The sequence below is a fragment of the Camelus dromedarius genome, chromosome 10 (genome assembly GCF_036321535.1).
Source record: "Camelus dromedarius isolate mCamDro1 chromosome 10, mCamDro1.pat, whole genome shotgun sequence".
Classification (NCBI taxonomy): domain Eukaryota; kingdom Metazoa; phylum Chordata; class Mammalia; order Artiodactyla; family Camelidae; genus Camelus; species Camelus dromedarius.
In genome coordinates, this window is record NC_087445.1 from 34,886,235 (window position 1) to 34,910,270 (window position 24,036).

The 24,036-nt window shown below is 39.4% G+C and overlaps 1 protein-coding gene across 4 annotated transcripts in view; it reads right to left on the bottom strand.

The window, feature by feature from the left end:
• The window catches only part of DOCK8 (dedicator of cytokinesis 8), a 223,457-nt gene that overhangs the window by 114,353 nt on the left and 85,068 nt on the right, over positions 1-24,036 (bottom strand). For all 4 annotated transcript variants that reach the window (XM_031449810.2, XM_031449809.2, XM_031449812.2 and 1 more), the window contains 3 exons: positions 12,835-12,958; positions 8,634-8,846; positions 4,142-4,227 (listed from right to left, as the gene is read on the bottom strand). In XM_031449810.2, coding sequence (XP_031305670.1) covers positions 4,142-4,227; positions 8,634-8,846; positions 12,835-12,958 — 423 coding nt within the window. The remainder of the gene's footprint in view (positions 1-4,141; positions 4,228-8,633; positions 8,847-12,834; positions 12,959-24,036) is intronic.

A 24,036-nucleotide genomic window follows, 5' to 3' on the forward strand; every position in this document is an offset into this window, starting at 1 on the left:
CTAATCCAGTGTGGCACTTCTGACCACTATAACTGCTGTGTTTTCAGAGGGTTGAGTCTCTGTCTTAAGTAAAGTCCTTGTGTACAGTTTACACTTTACAGCAAGAATAGGAATCTCTATTATTCAATTTTAAGGGCTGGGTCTTTTCACTTAGTTTAAAAAAAAAGAAAAGTTCAGTTGTTTTTCTTTAGATTTATACTGGGAACACCAGAGGAAGATTGGGTTATGATGTGTGTGAATGTCTGGCCCCTCCTAACTCCATCACCGCTGCTGAGCTGAGGTGGGGCAGGGGACTGAGCACTGCTGCTAAACACAGAGGTGTGCGAACCCAATGAGAGCTAGAAAGAGGAGGCCTCATATTGGCCCTAACTGCCAATTCCCCCAGAAATGATGGGTTTGAAGAGAAGGCATCCCCAAAGCATAATCCTGCCACACGTTATAGGATGCATATGGAGCCCAGATGTGCACTTCCAAATTTCTCAGGTTAATAACCCACCATATTACCAGCTAAGAGCCCTAGTAATCAGGCCCTGGACCACCATTACTGCAGAAGTCATGCAAATTAGGCCAAATTTTGTTTCAAGGCATATGTGAGAGGATGCTCTTATCATTGGATAGCTTTGTCTAAAAAGAGAACTTTCTGAGAAGAAAATCTGGGCAGAGGTAGGCACAGACAAAGGGTCAGTTGGTCAAATGGCACCTTTGGAAATGAGGCAGCTGGGAAGGATGGCAGACTCAGGGCACCGAGTCACACACACCTGGGCTCTGTTCCCTCTCCCACTACCTACTAATTTTGGGATCCTAACTAGGTTACTTCCTTTTCCCAGTTCCATTTGTTTATCTGTAAAATGAGGAAAAGACACTTGCTCTTCCTGTTTCCTGGGATTGTTGTAAGGAGCACATAAGATACTGTGTGTGAATATACTTTATAAACAATGTCAATGAGCACCATTATTCACAATAGCCAGAAAGTGGAAGTAAACCCAGGTGTCCATTAAGGGATGAGTGGATAAATAAAATGTGGTATATGCATACAATGGAATATTATTCAGTCTTTAAAAGAAAGACTTTAAAAGGTGACATATGCCACCATATGGACAAACCTTGAAGATTGTATGAGTGTCTTCATTTGAAATAAACCAGTCACAAAAGGACAAGTATCACATAATCTCACTTATGTGAGGGACAGAGAGTAGTCAAATTCATGGTGACAGAGAACAGAATGGTGGGAGAGAGAAATGGGAATTATTGTTTAGTGGGTCCAAAGTTCCAGTTTGGGAAGCGAAAAGACTTCTGGAGATGGACAGTGGTGACAGCTGTACAACAATGTGAATGTACTTAATGCCACTGAACTACCACTGAAAAATGGTTATGATGGTAAATTTTATGTTTATTTTCCCACAAATAAAACTTAAGATCATTAATTTTTACTATTTATATTTAAACATTCTAGGTTTACCTATAAGAACTTACTTTCTTTTCTTTTATCCAGTTTATTCAAAGTGGTTAAAGCTAAGACAGTCTCTTTGGTTTATCTCCCCTCTTGCAGGTTTATGTTGGTATGAATACGATTCAAGACACTCGAGCAGGTCAAGTTCACTAAGCAAACACCTCAATTCTACTTAATTTCTGCTTTGGTAGTTTGGGGGAAAAATTACTAGAAACTACAGTTCACAATTTTCATCAAGAGAAATTCAAGTGACTCAATTTGTTTTCTTAATAATGATTGTAACACACGACTATCTTAGCGGCCATGTCTTCCTATCTGTGAGAAGAGCTGCCATTTATTTATGGAGAACGGCTAGGTGGCTTAGTGTCAAGCATCACAGTGGAGAATTCCTCCAATCCCAAAGGGCAGAGCTACTGTACCTAACAGTAGCCTGATGTGCTTCCCGTGGGGGTGGGTGAGTAGCTCAGACAATGGGGTGGATTTCTTGAACAATGCAGAGGGGAGCGGAACAGCCCCTTCCACTCAATCCTCCTGCTGAAGGGCTAGGAGGTTCCTCATTCTGGGTCAGCTCACAAGGGCTAGAGTCTGCCTTTCTGTACCTGTTACGTGACATGGAACTGGCTTATAGGCTACGTATCTCTGTGTACAAGACAAAAAGTCCTAACTACCCCCATCCCCTGCCCTGCAACTCATAGAACTGGCTTAAGGAGGGTGCTACAATATCAAGAGAGCCCCACAACTGTGTAAGCAGACATGCTGGCTTGTGTTCTGAGGGGGCAGTTGGCGAGGCTCTGCATTAGAATCAGAAGTTTACAGCACATAGGAACTTGACATCATCTGGTCTAACTACTTCATTTACCAGAACTCAAAATCCCAGAGAAGTTCCCAGGGCTGAAATTCACACTTGAATCCAGAATCCAAAGGCCCTAATTGCAAACCAGGTGATGCCTAAGGGGTCCATGAATTGACTTCAAGAGATGAATGATCTTCCTAATAGGGTATGAAAAAATGTTACGCTTATGTACTTTGGCCTAGGTAACAACTTAACAGTTTCAAGAATCTGTGATTTGAAGATGTGGAAGAACTAATTCTCTAAAGCAGCAGTCTGCAGAGAGGAAATGCAAGCACTCCAGGGGGTCTGCAAGACAACCCCCTGGAGTGCAGAAAGAAAATACTAGAATTCACTTTGATTTATTTAATTCATCCTTCAAAATTTCTGACTGATCAATGTTTTTACATATGTATAGTACTTAATATGCAAGTACAGAATAAATATGCATGTATACAGAACACGTGACTTCTTAAAAACACAATTAAAAAGTTTAGAAACAATTGCTTTAAAGTAAATGTGGCAAATCATCAGCTCATGAGATGAATCCAAATTGCAGACATGCTCTGCTTTGTGTGGTACTTCAAAAGGAAATGAGAAAATATTTAAGAAGTCAGGAAATTATGCAGGAAAATCTAGATTCCTAGCTTCTCTTTAAAAAAAAAATCAGACAATTGATCAAAATGGGCTTGTTTACTTGGATGGTGAGTTGGCCCTAGCTAGTAGTGAGTGCCCCCTTAAGATAGCGTGCGGTAGTCCCCACTACTCTCTATTGTACCCTGGCAGTGAGACTGAGTGTTAGTTGCTTTTTTTATTGTCTTTTAACAGTGGTGTGCTGGTAAATGTTTAACAAGAGTCTCTGAAAAAAAAAAAAAAGGCTCTAATTTGCAGGATCGTCTGAGTTCTATGTTGTAAATACTTCCACCACTCCACCATGGGCAACTTCCAACTACCAACATGACTCCACTGAATACACAGACTGAATAAAGAATTGGGAGGGGAAGTATACAATCAGCTCTCGTGAGTTAGATCAGACTCCGGCACACTCTTGGCCTCTACTGTTACTTTTCTTACTGTACAGCATTTAACGCAATTAATTACCTACATGCCTAGCTTTAGTGTTTGCCTTCTCTGTTACGGAAGGATGACTGTCAAAGGCCTGGTAGGAACAGAATCTGGGACCAGCTGACTCCAGACTCTGCTTTTTGGACTACCTCACAGCTGCCCACTGTTAGAGGTATGTTGGGGGTGGGAGTCCTCCCTGATTCGAGCTCTGATGAAAAAGACACAGTCTACATCCGAAAGCTGTGAATGAAGAATATCAGTAAACTTATCAGTAAACAAAGGCTGCTGCAGTCATCAAGTCATCAGCCACTATCAGCGGCCCTGACAGTGAATAAAGGGAACTCAGGATACAGACAAATAGGCAGCTCAGCCTCTGCCACCAATTCCAACCACGCACCTGGATGGAAATCAGGATGGGAAAGAACAGGACACTGGCCCCAGGCAGCTAGGTGCATATCAAAGGAATGATTTCAGTGAGCCCAGACTTCTGCACCTTCTCATACATAGAAAAGCACTAAATACCTTAACTCGAAATATCTGGTTTTCTTTAATTAACAGTAATCTTTTAATGTTCTGACTATCTGGTCTTTGTTGGAAAAACTCATATATATCTTGGCTCCTCCCTTGCTTCTTTGGAGCAACCTCTTAGAGTGAACTGAGAGGCCACCCAGGTTTAAGTCCTCTGGAAGTCCACCAACTAAAACGTTAACTCTCAACTTTTAGGTTGTGCATTTTTTTCATTTGACAAAAACAAGACAGACCTTAGTATAGTGGTTAGCATGTTGGCTGATACTTACTTCAGGGATAGCAACTTGACCAATATTCTGTTGCCCAGATGTTCCTTAGGACATTCTGGTACCGGACGTATTTCCACTGCATCCTCCTATTATTAATCACATTGTAAAAGAAATCAATAGTGAATTTCCATGAAGAGTTCCAGCTGGAGTTAACCCAGGGGAGGGAAGGCTGCTATCAACTAAACAAGACAACTTGCATTTGCTTTATTTCTAATCACAGAATAACACGTTGACTTCTACAAGGGAGTTTATTATCCAACCACCAAGTTTCAAAGTCAGCATTTGCAGCCAACATTTTCTCCCTTCTGAAAGCCAAGTATCTGAGGGAGGAAGGAAGGAAATGTGAACGTGGATATGGCATAATAACATCCACCAGATGGCATTGCAAAATCTTATACCTATTGTTGGCTGGTTTTTTTTTTTTTTTTTTTTTTTTTTTGGCTGGCTCTAAGTACACAGTCAGAATGTTTTTCCTGCCAAGGGCTTTACTAGTAAATATGTGAGTTTTAGACTTGAGATCTGAGTCAGAACAGTTCACTTAAGGCTGTAAACCATTAAGACTATAATACAGTGTCTTTCTTGGTTCTTAAACAGATGATAAGAGACTTGGGGGTGAATTTGCAGGTTCTATATACAAATGCCCAGCTGGAACTTGCTACAGTTCTAAGTACAGACAAGCTTGGTAATGACAAATTACAGATATGCTTATTTCACCACATAGGGACTAAAGCCTTAAAGGAAAGTATCAAGTCCCTACTGTAATTTTAAACACTCAATCTGAGCTATCACAGCATCTTAATTACATTCATGTATGCAAAGATAAACACTGCAAATTTTCCTAAGAACTTTCATTCCTGCTTTTACAGTAGGCTATCCAAACCCTGGTGAGTGGTCTGCAGCTCACAAGGGTCCAAAGAATAAAGCCACGTCTAATTGTATTTTCCGGGGCTATGAAGGATACCCCAAATATCCCACGGCAACCAGGATACTTTAACAAACAGCAGTAAATCTTAGTAAATCTGTGCCCAGTTTGGTGGACTAGTCTAAGTGGTAAACTCATCACCACTCTATCTTTCTATTCCCCTCTGTGTTAAAAGGTTGGCTATCTTGCTGGGTGGAATTGCTGAGTTTGTTTCAGAGGAGGCACTGTTCTGACGCCTACACTGAGCTGAAGCCCCTCAAAGCGAGCTGAAATTTTCAGGGTGATCAGAAAAGACACATCTGAAAAGGAAGGGGCCCCTTGCTGGAAAGCAACCTCAACATAAAGACACTCACGGGTTTCTAAGACTACCTTTGTTCTGGAGTCAAACCTTTGGAGTCCTTTTTTAAAAAAGTTTTTCACATGGAAAATTGTAAACATATACAAAAGCAGAGAGAATATGGAATGAGCCATCTTTACCCACCATCTAGCTTCAACAGTTCTGAAGTTGTGGGCAACCTGCTTTCATCTATACTCCCACTTGCTAGCTCCCCAACTCAATGCGGTATTGCTTAGATGCACAACCCCAGATATCACGTAATTTCATCTGTGACTATTTCAGTAGAGATCTCCAAAAGGTAAGGACTTTTAAAAACACATAACGAATACCATTATTACTCCTAAAAAAATGAACAATAATTTCCTATTGTCATAAAGTATGTAGTCAGTTCCAAACTTCCCCAGCTGTCTCAATTTTTGTATAGTTAGTTTGTTAAATCGGGATCCAAACAAGGTCTACATATTCATGTATTTCCTAAGTCTCCTGTAACCTGCAGGAATTTCTTGTGCCTTTACAGTTATCTGAAATAGGAACAAACTGCCAAAGAAGCAGAAGAGGAAATGTGAAGTTTTAGTGGATGCCTGTGGTCTTCATCTTCCTGGGAGATAGATAATTACAGTGACACACACACAGAGGGAATATGAGAGAGGATGTTCTCCTATTAGTTGACCCAATGGATCCTGAGGCCAACTCTACATCTGCTTACTTGTGACTTCAGTATGAAAGCAGTAAGTCCTCACCATTTTTTGAAATTGGTTTTTAGTTAGGTTCTACCATTTGCAACCAAAAGAGTCCTAAGGCAAACTCCTCTATGATTTGGAGTATAGTGGCACCTTTCTTAGGGATTAGCACACAGGATGCCTTTTATAGAATTAGTGAATCTGGGAAAGAGCTCACCTTGTAGAAGCTTGGTGCTTGAGCTTTACTTTTGCCTCTCCTGTAGACTCAGTCATAATTTGGATACAATATTTCACCTCTCTTCTAACTTTCCTCACCAGGAAATAAAGTAACGATAATATAAAATAATTTCATTAATGCGTTGTCAAAAAAATCAGCATTTGTAATCATTACATGGTAGGCCAGAAATTTACCTGTTTTCCACAGGACTTTCTTTGGAGAAAGTACAAATTACAAGTACAAATGCAATTTCTATGTGTACAGCTTCAGCATACTAAAGGGCTATAGAAGCCCTAAAGCATTTAGACTTACCAATTTCCAAATAACCTATACACTAATTACAAAGCATTCCTCCCCACTCAGTAAGGCAGGCCCCATTAGGACCTCTGCTAGATTATAACATTCAGGCTCAACTCAGTTTCTGTGCTGTTCAAAGACCATAAAACAAAATTCCTTCAACACAGTCTATGATTCATCCTTGTAATCAATTCAAGACTGGGTATCTGCCCATTTACTCTCATGAGGGAGAATGTAATGAGCTGATGCCTCACTGGAATTTTATTCTTCTCACCCTTTAATTGTTTTCTCCCTTCTGGTGTCCATTTTGGATCTTTTCATTACCTACTGGCACCTCCATTGTGAAACTGGGAGAAAGACGAATGCAAGTGAAGGTCAAATCAGTCAGATTTAATATTTCTTGACAAAGTTGGTGAAAAATTTTAAAGTTGTAGATGGAAACTGAGAAGTTGTAAGATGTAATTGTTTATGTCCTCTTTGGATTTCTGTGATATGTGCTAAAATACCAGGTAGTCATATATAGATAAATAAACAGGAAAACATGAAATTTGGAGTTAATGGGTTGGGAGTCCCCATTCTATAATTCAATTTGTCTGTTGAATCTTGAACAAGTTACTTAACCTCTCTGATTTTTTCTTTGCAATCTGAAGAATGGAGATAACACTGCCCATGTTGTTCACTTTTATTTTAAATCTACCTCATTTGAAAAAGGATTTGAGGCCCTTGACAATTAAAAAAAAAAAGGGGGGGTGTTTTGAGGCCACTACAAGTAAAATAAGTAGATGAGAAAATCCAAGGCGGTTTGAAAATAAAAATGAGAAGAAAGCTGAAGTAAATTCAGGACACTGATAAGTCAGCCACCAGATTTAGCAGAAGTGAATAGAAATTTGCCTCTCAGTAATTAGAGTCAATTATAAGATGTGCACAATCTCTAAGCATACAAATTTTCTCAGTGAAAGTACAATTCTCTTTTGTCCAAAGACCTGAGGGACCAGCTCTTTTCAGATCTTCATGAGGCAGGTGCTGGATGATGACTAGGTCAATGGTCTCAATAATATTTGTACAGTGGACACATCATGCCTCCTGACTGCTGTCTCTCTTATTGTCCTTTTTGCTGACCAGTGACAAACAAACTCATCGAAGGGCAAGTCCGGAGACAATTCACAGGGGTGGGGTTTTCGCAAGGTGTGAAAATCAGGCTCCTGGATGGTTTTGATTGATCGAAAGGCCACATTTCAAATATTTAGAGGCATGGATGGATGGTGTATATTTTATGCAAAATTTCCCCAAATCTTATTTCTTGCAACTCAACTTTTAATAAAATGTGGACAGCAAAGAGATTATGGTAATCAGTTTCTGGCAAGACCCAGAAGTGTAGATATTCTGACATGCAGAAGGGAAGACTAAGAGCCTTGTATGAAGTATAAGGAGCCTAAATAGGCTTGAATAACGCTCATCCCCCATCGCATCCAAAGTGTCCAGGGAGTGACTAGAGGCAAAGCCTCAGTCAAATTGTTCTGGGTCAGCTCCAATATAGAGAGTGGACAATCAATATCTGGGTGTTCTCTGCATTGGAAGCAAGACTATGATTATTTTAGACTGAAACGTTTTCAAAGCAGGTCTCTCTTGTTCATAGAGACAATCAAAAACAAATCTTAAAGCACTAGTGAACATCAAGGTTTAAGTAATATATGTCTTGGCAAAATATACCTTTAAAGAACTGAATGGCTTAACTGGCTGAGTAGGATTACTGCATGTAGACTTTCAGAATGTCTTGAGGATTAAATGAGATGGTATCAGTGAAAGTGTTTTGTAAAGTGCTATGAAAATCCTAGTTGCTATTAATGAACCTCATTTGTTTGATTGATCAGTAACTTGCTCTGCTGTTACACAGGCTTGCCTGAGTGAAAAGAACAACCCAGAAGTCATATGAGTAAGCATCTTGACGTCGCTGCCCAGGAATAATGAGCCATGCTATTTTCCTGAAGACTCTCTGTGTCTTCACTGAAACTCTCCAGCATGGGGATGGCTGCACTCACCTCGTCCACTGATGGGTAAAGAGCGAAGAGCTCAGCCTGCCGGTTGGTCCTCCGGGCCTCCTCGTTCTGCTTCTCGAAGTCCTCAGCACTCACTTGTTGCAGGAGGTTTTCCAGCCGCGGGTCAGGCTGCAGGCTGCGCAGGTCGAAGTCACAGGCAGTGATGGGGCCTTTCCCAGATACATCGCACAGCACGTTTAAGTGGCGGGGCCCGGCCTGTGACAAAAGACACATCTTGGTGAGAGAGACCATGGGTCTAAAATGAGAACTAAAGGATCTGGGATGTCTCAAGACTGCTCCAACATGAGATTACAGAATCTGGCCTCAAGGAGTTTCTGACAAGAATGACATCATAGCTTCCTGGACTGAGTATCCTAAAATGACATGTCTCCTTCCCGCCTGGAAGCAGGTCATTACTCATCAGGTGTAGCTACACCTGTTCTTGAGGAAAAGCTTGAAAACAGTACTGTATTGCTATTATCTGGGGGCATGTTCTTTTCTGGAGATTGGGAGCAAAGCCTCATATGAACCGCATCATATCTCGTGCTCAAGCAGAATGGGACTGGAATAAGGTGTAAGGAAAAGGAGAGAGGCCTGGGGAATAAAGGGACCTCAACCTAATCTCAACTCTGGAACTTCGTTTTTGAAACTGGAAAATAAGGCTCTGTGAGGAACTGTTCAAATTAAACTTTATATAAACTCCAAAGCTGAACAGTAGTATGTTTCCGAACACTGAGATGTGAGCATGAGACACTTACCTACAGGACTTAAATAACAGTTATAGGAATAAGCACCAGGAAAAACAAAAAAAAGGAATTTGCTATTCAACCAGTATTCACTCAGCTGCAGTGGGTTTGGAAAAAAATGCTTTTATTTCAGTCACAAAGTGGATGGTTTATTCCGTTAGACGTATCTTGGAAATTGGGAGCTGGATACCTAACTACAGACTTGGCAAAAAATATATAACAAAATCAATAATATGTTGTAAGAATATAGATAGATCTATTATAAGCACCTGTAAAATTCATGGTAAAATGTTATTCTCTAAGTTCTAATCAATGGACATACTGCTGTACAATATCTCTATAATACATATTTTTGGTGACATCAGTATACCTCATAAAAGTCCTACTCTCCTAGATCATAAATTTTACCTAAACTGCATGTGTTAGCAATAATCAATATTAATACTTTCGTTCGTCTTAGAATTTATAAGATTACTGGGAAAATGAACTAGATTTCCTAAGACACTTCAGAAGGATGTAAAGATATATCTATCTCTCTCTCTCTCTATATATATACATCTGAATATCGATGTCTGTATCTATCTCCAGAATTAATTCTAAGACCACAACTGGACAAATGAGTAAAGATGTGAGGACAAGAGTATCTCTGGAACATTGTTTGCAATAACAAAATTATAGAAACCTAAATGCCCCCCAAAAAAGAAACGTTTGAGATTAAGAGATTTTGGAACTTTCATACAATGAAATGTTATGCAGCCATTAAAACAAACAAACAAATGGTGATGTAATCAGAAGAGAAAGATGGTCATATAATATTGTCTTGTTGATAAGAAAAAGGATGCTATACAATAGTGCACATGATATGATCTAATTTTTATGAAATACATGTGTATCATGGAGTCACATCATACATGCATTTAACTTACGTAAATTCAGGCATTTGGCCTCACAATTCCACTCAATAAGCTGCATAAGAATGACTGACAGGGAAGATGTTGCTAGTCTGAGGATCTCTCCCTGAGGAGTATTAGTCTAATACTTAAAAACACACATCTTTTGTATAGCTTGGCTGTGAAACCCAGCCAGTGGCTGAGTGCTCTGTTAGTGGGCTGGAGGGGGGAGTGTGCTTTTTGGGTGTGCTGGTCGTTCACCTTTTGAATTCACCCCTGTATACTCTGCTCTGTGATTCGGTGTCTGCAACTCAGCGAATGGCATTTTTGCTCTGCTACTTTTCCCTTTAGGATCTGCCAGTGGGGAGCGCTCCAGGGGGACTGGAGGGCTGGAGAGAGAAGGGACTGGCCCCTTCCTCTCTGCCTGCAGCTCCTCTCACCTCAGTAGTGGCAGCTGGTTCCAGCCTTCAGTTTCTTCTGGCATCTCCAGAACAACCTTCTTCTTATGTTCCCTGGAGGTACGAGCACCAACTGGGCAATTCCTTCTCCTAGGTCTGAGTCCAGACTCCCAGCCTCTATGAGATCTTTCCTCTGACACCACCACTAGCTAGACCACGCCCTCTCCTCAGATATTGGAGTCCCCACTCGAAGGCCCCTCTTCTGAGCTTCTAGATTCTGACAACTCCAAGCTCCCCCTGCAAGACCCACCATGGTTCTCAAACATGGTCCTGGGACCAGCAATATCAGCATCTCCTGGGAAATGCTAATTCGAAAAGCAAATTCTCAAGCCCCACTCCACATCCAGGAAATCAGAAACTCTGGAGGGGGACTAACAATCTGTGTTCAAACAAACCCTTCAGGGGGTTCTGATAAAGCTTCAGTTTAAGAACCACTGTCAGAGACCACAGCCCTAGGGTAGTGTGCTGTTTCTTGCAGTTACAATTTCTGTATGACTTCAGTTTTCCTTTTTTGGTCCTCTCAGTCCTCCAAAATCTGTTTAACCAATTCCCTACATTAAATTTCTTCTGTGGAAGTATCTAGTGATAGTCTGACTGATACAAGGAAGTTTAGTTGGTCATCTACATGAGGAAAACTGAATTTAGTAAAAAATTACTGCTGAAAAAATCCCTTAAATCTCTCACTGAACAGGGTACAGCATACAGATATCCTATGCTTCAGTAAGCCCACCAGATTTAGCACTGGAATTGATGACCAATTCCTCTACAGACATAAGATGAAGTAGTCAGCCTGAGTGTAGCTTGAAAAATAGGTATTATTTAAAACCTCCAGACATGTTCAGCATGGTGAGATGCTTGTGTTATGAGGGTACCTGCAAGCTGAAAACTATACTAGTTTAGAAGAAGTCCTGTGCAAACTTGGACAAATTTCTTCCTTTATGTTTTATTTTTCTCACCTATAAAATGGACAGGTTGGACTAGAGAACTGGCTTTTAAATTTTTTTTTAATTGTGCTAAGTATATATGTAACATAAAATTTACCATCTTAAACAATTTTTTAGTGTACAGCTCAGCAGTGTCCAGTATATTCACACTGTTGTGCAATCAATTCCAGAACTCTTTTCATTCTGTAAAATTGAAACTCTATACCCACTAAATAAAAACGCTCCAATCCCACCTCTCCCCAGCCCCTGGCAACCACCATTTTACTTTATGCATCTATGAATCTGACCATTCTAGATACCTCAAATAAGAGGAATCATACAGTATTGGTTCTTCAGTAACTGGCTTATTTCACTTAGCATATCATCTTCATCCATGCTGTAGCATGTGTCAGAACTTCCCCCTCTTTTAAGGCGGAATAATAGTCCACTGTACGTGTATGCCACATTTTGTTTATCCATTCATCTGTCCAGAGACACTTGCTTGATTCCACTTTTGGCTACTGTGAATAATGCTGCCATGAACTCAGGTGTATAGAATGCTGACTTTTAAACTGTAACTGCTCTGTAATAATAATAATAATAATAATAATAATAGTAATAATAACGACAGTAGCCAACATTTATTGGGCACCAAGTGTGAACTGGCATTGTCCTAAATGCATTCAATACTCAAATAGCTTCATGAGCTAGGTACTTTTATCATCCTTGTTTTCCAGGAGAGGAAACTGAAGCCCAGAGAATTGAGTTATCCTGTCTGAGATTACAGAGTTAGTATGTGGTAGAATCACAAAGAGAACCCAGGCAGTCTGTCTCAGGGTGGAGCTTTTAATCATGCTGCAGCCTGCCTTAGGCTGGGGGAGTAGGGGTCACCTCTCAATCTGGGCTGGAATCGTTATAGGGGTGGGCCCAATCCCCCTCCCCCTCCCCCCAATTAAAGCCCCTCCATTTTAATCTATTTTAATTATTAGGCTTCTGGGTTTTAAAGCGAACACTGATTTCTATAGCTACAAACGAATTAAAAAAAAATACACTGACTCAATCAGTAGAGTTCCTCCTACTCTGATATTCTATGGGTCTGGACTTCTTATTAGTTTTAAAAAAATCGACAGCCTGCCATGGCAGAACAGTCCCGTAACCTGGTAACTATGTTTGTTGATAGGAAATACCTGAGCGCGGGGTTCACTGCACTCCAAGGTTTCTGACTCAAACGTCTGTTTCTGAAGCGTCTTGTGAAAGTCTTTTCGGGATCCAGTCTTCTTAAAGCCGCAAATCTCCGAACTTCCTTGGTTTCTTTCATTGTTGTTATTAGTAGGAAAGAGAGAGGGGTTGGGGGCAAAATCATTAGATTAAAAATAAAAGTAATGGCTTAAGTTTAGATGGGGTGTTGAAAGATCTTGCAAAGAGAGGACCAGTTGTAATTCTTCTCAACTAATTATGCACCAGTCCTAATACAAGGCTCTGTTGTAATGAGGTACAAACTTGCCTCCTGGCTGGCTCATTATTAAAGGCAGGAGTAGCCTGGAAAAATGCCACTTCAGAGGTGTGGTCATTTCAGCTACGGGGCATTTGGCTCCAAGCTGGAGCTAAACCATGACCCTACTGTAAGAGGCTGGCATAAATCTAGCGAAGTGCAGAAGCAGCAAATAAAGGTCGTTTGAAGATAAAAATAGAGGAAAACATTTAATCTCCACATCAATGTTCTTAGTAATGAATTAAAGAGGCGAAACATGGTTAAGAAAAAATAGAAATAAGTGATTTATGTACCAAATATCTTTTGCTACCATCCTCCACTGCCATTCTCTGCACACCATTAAAATTATGCTTAAAAAATGTGCTGCAAAAAATACATGATATCACACATATGTGGAATCTAGAAAAAGTGCAAATGAATCTACATACAAAACAGAAACAGACTCACAATTATAGAAAACAAACTTATGGTTACCGAAGGAGAAAGGTAGGGGGAGGGGTAAATTAAGAGTATGGGATTAACAGATGCAAACTAGTATGTATAAAATAGATAAGCAACAAGGATTTACTGTATAGCACAGGCAACTATATTCAACATCCCATAATAACCTATAATGGAAAATAATCTGAAAAAATATATATCACTTTGCTGTACACTTGAGACTAACACAATATTGTAAATCAACTATACTCCAGTAAAAGAATGTGTTGCTATGGGAAGGACTTAATAAAAGGTCTAGCACTGTCACTGGAGAAAGAAATTAGACCATTACTAAAAAGGCAACAGATTTAAGTTGTCAAAGAATAACTACAGAAATCAATATGTGTATTCCCAATTTTTACGACTCAAAGGCTTCCTGGAAAACATGCTGCAAACTCAACCACACAAATACACACCCATTTTGTTTGATTTCCTACATCATTAGAAAACCGTTGAGCAAGCTGGTAAAGGGACATGAAATGACGTTAGGATTTTTTAGGCAGATCAAATGACAGAAAGATAAAGCAGGAACTGTAAGAGAGATACTTGCAATAATCTGATACAGATTGTAACTTTTTGGGAGGGGTGAAGTGTTGGGTTATGCACAGTGGCTCACAGCAAGTATTCAACACTAAATGAAAGAAGTCGGTGGGGGGTTTGGGGGGAGTGGTGAAAATAACTGCATGAATTCTATTTATATAACAGTCTGGAAAAGGCAAAGGTATAGGGACAGAAAAGAGATCCATGGTTGCCAGGGTCTGGCCGTGGAGAAAGGGCTGACTACAAAAAGGCACGGGAGAACTGGGGGAGTGTCGGAGCTGTTCTTCATCTCAATTGTAGCAGTGGTTACACAACAGCATGCATTTGTCCAAACACAGAGAACTGTAATCTAAAAAGAACAAATTGTAATTACCTCAAAATCAATGGATAGAAGTTTAGGATTGTGCCTGGCATTAATTAGGATAATGCCTACATTTAATACTCATCAAATGTAAGCTCTGTTACTTTGCTATGATTTATTGTATTGTTTTACAGAATGGCAGACTCTGTGGAGGAGGAGTAAAGGCATTCAGGTCCTGGCTCCACAGATTATAAACTGTGTGACCTAAAGCAAATTACTCTATTTCATTGTGCCTCAGTTTCCTTATCAGAAAAACAGGAATTAGAATAATACCTACCTCATCAGTTCTATTGCATACAATAAACAAATTAACATATGTAAAATACTTAGATTTCTTGGCTTGTGGCAATAACTCAATAGATATCAGCTACTACTCATTATGTTTATTAAACAGTATTACAGAATATGGCTGAATTGTGCCTGTTAATTGACAAATAACCTAAATTAAACCAGTGAGTAAGATACTCCACACAAAGGAAAAAAAAAAGGGACAACTCAGTGTTGTTGAAGATTTCTTTAAATTTAATGGTTAAGGGTAGATTTCACATCATAGACACTAAAAAACACATATTCATGGAAAAAAATAAGATTTGGAAAATCATAAGACATACTTTAGAGCTTATCTAGTTCCAGTTCAACCTATACAAACTATCCCTTTCAAGTGAAATAAGATCTTCTGAAGACTTCAGAAAAAGCACTTAGATTAGTCTGTCAAAGGAATGAACCCCAAATTCCATCTCATATATTTTAATGCATCAAAAGGGGAAAAACTACTTTCCTCTGGAGGACTGTGTTTAATGAAGCCACTTTGCTTTCTATGGACATGCCTTTGTCATCCATAACCATACAGTCAAATGCTGATTTAGTTAGCTCTTTTATTCCTCAATTATCTCCTTGCTGATATTACATTTCTCTATAATATCTAGGGGTAGTCTTTTATGCCCTTGCTCTCTGTGATAATGGCTTTGAATCCCACTTAGGGGGCAGGGGAGTGGAGTAATGGCCACTTGTGTTCCCTCCCACTCTCATAATTCTATAGGACATTTGCCACTCAGGTTCTATAATTGAGACTTTTAAATCAGACAAATACTGCTGCCCATGAAGGATAGAGGAAAGTTTTATTTTTTAACTTAACAGGGAAAGATTAAATGACACAGAAACACAAAATCCATGTTCTCCTTTTGGGAAAAATGTATTTTCCTACTTGAGATGTTTGTCTATTACTTAGACTGGAAGATGTCTTCAATGAATTCAATGCTCTCTCTCTCCCGTCTATAGCACAGTTTGGTGTCCTTGCTCTAAAAATCACAGTGCTTTTCTCTTCATTGCATTTGAAAATGACCATTAATCTAATGAACAGAATGGTGCCATGGTTGCTTGTTTATCTCATCTCATTTCCATATATTTTGACAATTTTGTATGGATTGTTGTTTGCTGGCATCCTTCGGGTGATAGTAAATATTTTAAGCATTATTTCTTCTGTCATTTTCTTTAATGAACTAAAAAGAGATTAACTTAAGAACGTGCTTGGTGTCTTGGTAGAAAGTTGAACTCTTAAGTAATTAAACTTGTTTACATGCTATTTATTCTTGGTGTATTATCCACAGTGACAGTGAAACATTTCATGGGTGTTATGGGCAGCGTCATAAAAGCCCTTAGACTTTGTCTTTCATCCTGGGTGATTAAGATAATTCTGAAGGAAGGTCGTGCTCAAGGAGAGCTGGGATATCAAGGAATGGGGTATCATCTGTTTTATTACTCCATATTTTACTCCCAGTGAACTGGTAAACAATTAAAATTCAAACACATCAGTGCATATAATTCAGTTACTCCCAAAACACCATAAAAATGTCTCCCTGATCAATAATTGCTTATTATGACATGCATTTGTTGTGCTGGCTGTCAAGGTGCTTAGCTATTTGCTCTCTAAAAGTACGGAAAGCAAGCCAGGCGCATCAGCCTATGCAGTTACAAAGAGCAACCCAACTGTGGAAATCACTGAGCCACTCTTGACCTGTTAGGCACAGACTCCTCCTCCCCATGAATCCACTCCTACTACAGCCCAATTCAAAGGCCAGGTTTGCACCAAGCCTACCCTGATCTGGCCAAAAGTAACCACTCCCTTCCCTGAATTTTCAAAGCATGCTGTTTGTATTTCTCTTAGAAGCTTTGTCATACTCTACATTACATTCTAGTTGTCTAAAATTTTATCTCCCCTGCTAAAGATGCGCCCTTTCTCACTAGATTGTGACTTCACTGAGGATAAGGGTTCCTTTAGAGCTAGGAGTCTAGTGTGTTCCTCTTTGCCTCCTCTTTGGTGCCTTATTCTCAGGAAGTATTTTATAACCATTTGTTGAATGCAAGAATGAATTAAACTCTAACAAACAAATATCCATACCATGTTCCTCTCAGACAAGTGTTCCAGATCTATCAGATCCAATGCCATCTTTCTCTGGAACAAATATTTTATAATGCTGCCTATAATCCATCAACTTTCTCATTTTTAGAAGTCAATAAAATGTCCCAACTGTTATATAAAGGAGAATTAAAAAAAAACACAATACATAAAACAGCATCATGTAAATATGCAAATACCTGGACACAATTACACCTGAGAACATAATGAAACAGCTGTTGGCACTTGCAGGACAAATCATTGTGACTATGTAACACCTACACAAGCAGACTGCAACAGGTGTGTTGTATGGGTGACTCAAACACCACAAAGCAGTATTGCTGTCAGTAATGTGCTTTTTCCAAAATGGGGGAAAACTCTTGGTATAGCTCTAATCAGCACAAAGTTTAATTACCCCTGTATTTACATGATTGTTGTTTTCCTGGAAAATTCAGTGTAAAAATATTTGGAAGATGGTAGAGGGTCTTGGCTTGGATATATACAGACTGGTTTTTCACCTCCCTGAATATCCAGCAGGACAGTTGATAGTTGTGTCTGGATGCTGAATTTGGGATGATCCTTCACTGTGTGTGATGCCCCATGCACCGCAGGATGTGAAATGCAGCAGCCCACCCCAGCAACTGAGACAGTCAAACATGGAAGCATTAATTACCCTCACTGGGAACCACTGCTACTAAGGCACCAGAAAATTGGAATTCCTAAATCTTATCTAAACCATAGCCTCAGCAACACACCTGCGAAAGGAAATCCACAAGGACTCCCTGGAAGGGGTGAAATGGAACAAGTTTAGTCAGACCAACAGCCTCACTCCAGTGTCTAACTGTTTTTTGGGAGAATTCCACAAGTGGAATCCTAAAGTGAGCACTTTTCAGAGTTCTACTTTAGTTTTTGGTGAGAAGGTGAATTTCCCATATGAAAATAATACAGTTTAGCAGAAATAAGGATGTTAGGAGACTTTAAGTTCAACATATCCATAAAATGAGTGTATCCAGGTCTGTAACACATGCACTATTATTGCATCTAACGGTATTGTCATTGATGCTAACATAGCCATCATTTATTGAGCTGGTGTGTGATTGTCTTTGTTGAGATTCCCTGGAAGCTGAGCCCCAGACAGGAGCTCAGGTGCACATGACTTTCGAGAGCGTGCTCTTAGGAAAAGCCTGTAAGGGAGATAGGGAGGCAGAAGGAGTCAACTAAGGATGAAGGCTCAGATCAATTCTTGGCCTGATACACAGGGCGTTCTGGAGGGGTCACATTACAAGTTGTCCTGCTATCCCACTTTGAGGCAAGAGGTGGGACTATGGTACCCCTTGTGCCAGTGCTAGTGCACCAGCCAGGCACTGGTCACCACCACCAACCCAAAGTGGGAGGTTAGGGGCCTGGGACGTAGAGTGAATTGCTCAAATGTCTCTGGGCACAACGGCTCCTACACTCACAGCAGCTGCAGAATGGATGCATGGGATGGGAAATGGGACCCAGAATATTCTTTACTACAATGCCAGGCACCTAACATGTATTATTTTCCTTTTATTTTGAAACAACCTCTAATTTACAGAAAATCTGCAAATACAGCACAAAGACTTTCTCCTTCCCCTAAACTATTTGAGAGGAGGTTGCTGACCTAATCCTCCATTACCCGGGAGTACTTTAGTGTATAATTTCTACAAACAAGGACATTCTCCATCATAATTAGCATACAACCATCACATTCAGGAAATTAATACTGATACATTATTTCCATCTAATCCTCAGATCCATTCAACTTTTACCAAATGTCTCAAAAATGCCCTTTAGAGCAAAAGGATCTAGTCGAAAGTCTTGCATTGCATTTAGATGTCACATGTCTTTAGTCTTATTTACCCTGAAACAATTTCTCAGTGTTTCTTTGACTTTCATGACTTTGAGATTACAGGCCAGTCATTTTTTTTTAAGAAAGTCCCTTCACTTGGTTTTGATTATTGTAAATGCCCAATTCCTCATCCAGCTTTCAGTTTATTTGTATCAAAACGGAGTCAGTTTCCTATTCGACACATTTTAATTCAATACATTTTAATCCATTTCTATTACTTATGTTGGTGCTCCAGCCGTCCCCGATCTGACCAGTATGAGTCCCTTACGTCGTTTTTACGTGTCCCCAACAGTTACTGACCATTCCTGCTTTCCTCGCTGGGCTCAGTTACTCTCCTCACACCATGCAGAGTCTGATTCTCTGTGCCAGGCAGCCCTTCTAAATGTGTGCCCTCCTCTCCGTGTCTGGCCTTCATCTCCTTATTCTGGTCCTCCTCAGCCCTCTTTACCCTGAGGTATAGATGGCTACCTTGCTCTGATGATTTTCACACCAAATCGTACAAGAAGGAAGGGAAAAGAAAGAGGAAAGAGTATGGGAAGAAGAGGAAAAAGAAGAAGAGGAACATGTATTGTTTTTCAATCCTCCCAACAAGCCTTCAGAATGACCAACATTTCCCCTCATTTCACACTTGAGGAAACTGGCTCAGAGAGATTAAGTCTCTTGCCCAGGGTCTCACAGCCATTACATAAGGAGTCAGCACCTAAATCCAAGTCCTGGATTCTACAGTCCAGATTCTGTCTACTCCACCATACTGCCGCTAAAGAGAATGCTCCCAAAATATGTTTGTTCTTTGGATTGTCCCCAAATGTGTCATAATAGTGTTCAAAGAAAAGTAACAGTTGTGTTGAGAAGTAATAGGTTGTGCTTATTTCATGTTGAGTCTTTCTACTACTTGGCTACTTCCCCATCTCTCTCTTGTCTGCAAATAGGCTCAACAGGAACATGGCTTTATTTGGTTCAGATGCCTGGGTGGGGTAATGAGGCTGGGACTCTGGTAGGTGGTGGTACCTAGCCAGCAGTCTCACCGCCTACCCCATGGTGGTTTCTGCCTTCTGTGGCTGGCACTTTTGAAATGAGTCATCTTGACATGCTTGCCAACCCTTGTTTTGTCCTCTCCGGCCAACTTTACCCTTGCTGCCACGGGGAGCTTTGCTGAGAGTTTAAAATGGGGAAGTAGAGGCTAAATCCAGAATGAGGAAGAGGAGCACACTTTGCTCTGGTTTCAAATCCCCAGCCATGGACTACATTTAGTCTTGATGCTTTCCACCCCCCAAAGCCTGAGGGCTGGCACACACATAGGGTTAGAGAATACATATTGTGAAATGAACTTTTAATACTATTCTGTAACTCACTTTTAAAAAAAAATGCCCATTTGTTAGTGTCTTTGGGGTCCACATAAAGGATTCCAGAAAACATTCTAACAAAACCGAGGACAAAAAGGAAAGCATCTGTGTGCACGAAAAATAGCAAAAGAATTTTGAAATCCCAGTCTATCCCTGTAGAATAGATAAACAAGATCATACTGTATAGCACAGGGAAATATACACAAAATGTTATGATAACTCACAGAGAAAAAAATGTGACAATGAGTGTGTATATGTGCATGAATGACTGAAAAATTGTGCTGAACACTGGAATTTGACACAACATTGTAAAATGATTATAAATCAATAAAAAATGTTTAAAAAAAAAGAAAAATAGCAAAAGAACAAAAGCCAAATAAATTTCATTTCTCCAAGATTTGAACTTCTTTTAAGAAGGAAATCTGTTTGGATTTCTTTCACGTATAATGTATGAACTTTTTATCTTAAAATCTTAAAGCTGGGGGAAATGCCCTAGCATTCACCCCATGTCCATGCCACACCCGATGAAGAAACAGAGGCCCAGAGAGAAGTGACTTGAGGATGATGGAGGCAGGCACATGGCTGTAATTGTGGGTGTGTGCGTGTGTGTGTGTGTACATGTTTATGTGTGTATCGGGAGGGGGGGGATTCACTTGTAAACAAACACTCTTGGAAATAAGTGCATTTTATGAAACAAGACCAAAAGCTAAAGCTGGCATAGTTCTGGTCTCCAAGGCTACCACACACATAAGCTAAGTCGCCTCCTGATTTTTTTTCTGTGGCCTAAGCAGGTTTCCTTATGAAGATATATGTGACATTGAACCCATGACATCAAAACCCTCTGGAGTGTAAACATCCTTAGAAAGGTAAAGGGCGAGTGTGAAATTTGAATTTTAATTCACGGTTTTCTTTCCTTTTTAGAATTAATTAATGTTAGTGCATTCCTTTGGGAATGTTCCCTCTTAATATTGGATTTTTCAGGAAAACCATTCACTAATTCAGTGTGTTGTCATTTAGAGTACTGTAATCTTAAGAAGCCACTTAATATTTGCCTGTATTTGCCACTACTTTGAGTTGGGTGGTTTTTCCCCCAGAACATTAGATCACATGAAGCTTTTCATTTGAATCCCTAGTGAGAGCCCCCCAAAGTGATTCTGTACACTAGCAAAGCTGACCCTCCAGCACACACATAGATATTGCTGACTACATTTATATTGGTGAGAATAACTTAAGAGAAGCCGGCAGGTTTGTGAAATCCCATGTAAGGCTCTCTCAAAGATCTGTTAGAAAACAGAAAATAAATATTGTAATATAAATAAAGTTTGGTCACACATGGATCTACTACTTTTTTACTACTACCCTTTGCACATGTAGAGCAACTGGAACTAAAATCATTTTCATAAACATTTAAAATAGTTATTTCTTCTGAGGAAGTGTTTGAAAAGGTCTCCCCAAATACATTTTTGTTAACTGACATTTGTGAATAATATGATTTATGTAATTATTGCTTTATATATATTATATTTTAAATTTTGTTATTTTGCTGGCCTTCAGAATCCCAAAGCAGAAATTATTCTGAATATTTCTCTTGAAATCTTATATTATTTAGTCTCATTTCCTTATTCAGAGTATAACTTATTCATCTATGTTACTGCATGTATTGGTAATTTGTTCCAATTTATTGCTGAGTAGTATTCCATTTCATGGATGTATCAGAATTTGTGTATCCATTAATTCCATTGAGTGCAATTTGGGTGGTTTCTAGTTTTTGGAAATTACAAATAAAACTGCTATAAATATTTGCATAGAGATTTTTATGTGAACACAGGTTTTTGTTTTCCTTGGGTAAAACCTAGGGGTAGGACTTCAGGTTGTATGGTAGGTATATATTTAACTGGGATTTTAGGACAGGTAAGGGAAGACAACTCAGCAAGAGAAAACAATATTATGAAAGTAGGTATAATAGCTTCTAGTTTAAAATGGTAACTAGAATAAGACTGGAGGAATTTAAATTTTATTTTAATCAATAATATCCAGCATTGGCAAGGATATGGGGAGAAAGGGCAGTTTCATACCCCGCTGGTAATGGAGTGAATTATTACAACTTTTCTGGAGAAGAATATGGCAATACTTATCAGAATGTATCATGTGCACTGGTCCCTTTTCTACCTCCAGAAATACTCACCCATGTGTAGGGGCAAATGTGCATACATGTTCACAGAGGTCTCATTTATATTGTGAAAAATCAAGACAACTGCAGTGTCCTTCAACAGAACAGAAGTCAATAATTTATGGTATACTCCTTCACACCTGGAATGCTAGGCAGCATTTTGAAAGAACGTGATAGGTCTCTGGTATGGAAAGATGCCAAAGACACTATTAAAAAATTATATTATGTGTATATATATAAAATATGTATTTGCACATATGTGCTTTGAATACATGAATATTCATGTAAAATATAAATATTCATATATGTGTGTGTATCTATATCTATATATCTATATATATCTATGAGGACATGAAGAGCTCTGGAAGGCTACACAGTGAACTCCATGCCATTATGAGTGGGTTGGAAAAAACAAAACAGAAACAAAAAGATAGATAAACAGAGAACAGAGTAGGGGTTACCAGAGGGGAAGGGGCAGAAGGAAGACTACACAGGTAAAGGGGATCAACTGTATGGTGATAGATGGAAACTAAATTTTGGTGGAGAGCATGCTGTAGGGTACATAGAAGTAGAAATATAATGTTGGAGACATGAAACATATAATGTTATAAACCAGTGTTACTGCAATGAAAAATAAATCTAAAAAATAGTTTTTAAAAAAGAGTGGTTTGAAAAGAAGGGCAGGGAGCAAGTGAATAGTGTGGCAAGAAACTAGCTTTGTACTTAATACACTCCTGTATTATTTGATTTCTTTCAAAACAGCATACATTATTTGACACATAAAATAACAAACTCAAAGGAGAGCTAATGAATCACTAATTAACAAAGAGTCAGCAACCACTATTATGTCTTATTCCGACTCCTGGGCCTATGAAGACACAGAAAAAATGGAAACTCACCAAAACAGATAATTTCATGTCAAAGTCTAGACAGAATCTCTGTGGATCAGATGGAGCTGGAAAGAGGAGGCACCAAACTCTCTCCCCAAAGGGGACTCAGTAGAAGACACTTAGTACTTTCCTTCCTGCCAGCCCCTGCGCAGTCAATGCCTGTAACATTCAGAAATCTGAATATCCCTTCTTCACTGTAATGGCTCATCTGTGAAGCCTATTACAGGTTCCACCTGGTTTCACTCACATGAACCACTGAACCATTATCTTCTTTGCTTTTCTCTTTCTACCATCGTTCTACAACGATGTAGAAACAACTTGTAGAAAACAAACTGAGCTGAAAAATGTATGTAGGGGTGGGAGATGAAGGACATTTGGCAATAGTGTACTGGCTTCTCCCCACTAATGAAATATTATGGATATTTCACAAGAGGGCAGAATGATCTCTGGGAGGGGTGTGTGCTTGGGCAGAATGATCTCTGGGAGGGGTATGTGCTCTGAATTGTAGCCTTCATGTTCAGAGTCAGAGTACCAAACAGTGGGATAGAAAAAGGAGCTTCCTTATTAAAGCTCTTGTCAAAGCTTGCCAGAAACTGACAATGAGTTTCAAAGTTGCACACATCTACCTATCCATTAGCTTATTTTTGGAAAACAAACTGGTCCATTACCCAAGCATCCAGATAATGGGGCCAATGGCAATCCTCATCCTTAGTATGTTGCCCAAAAATGAAGTTAAAACAGACATTGCTTTATTTTGTGAAAATAAAAAAACACAGAGTTGCATAGAATAAATAAATGAACAATCACTGTTCCTATAGAAGAGATAAACACAAAAGGAGACATGT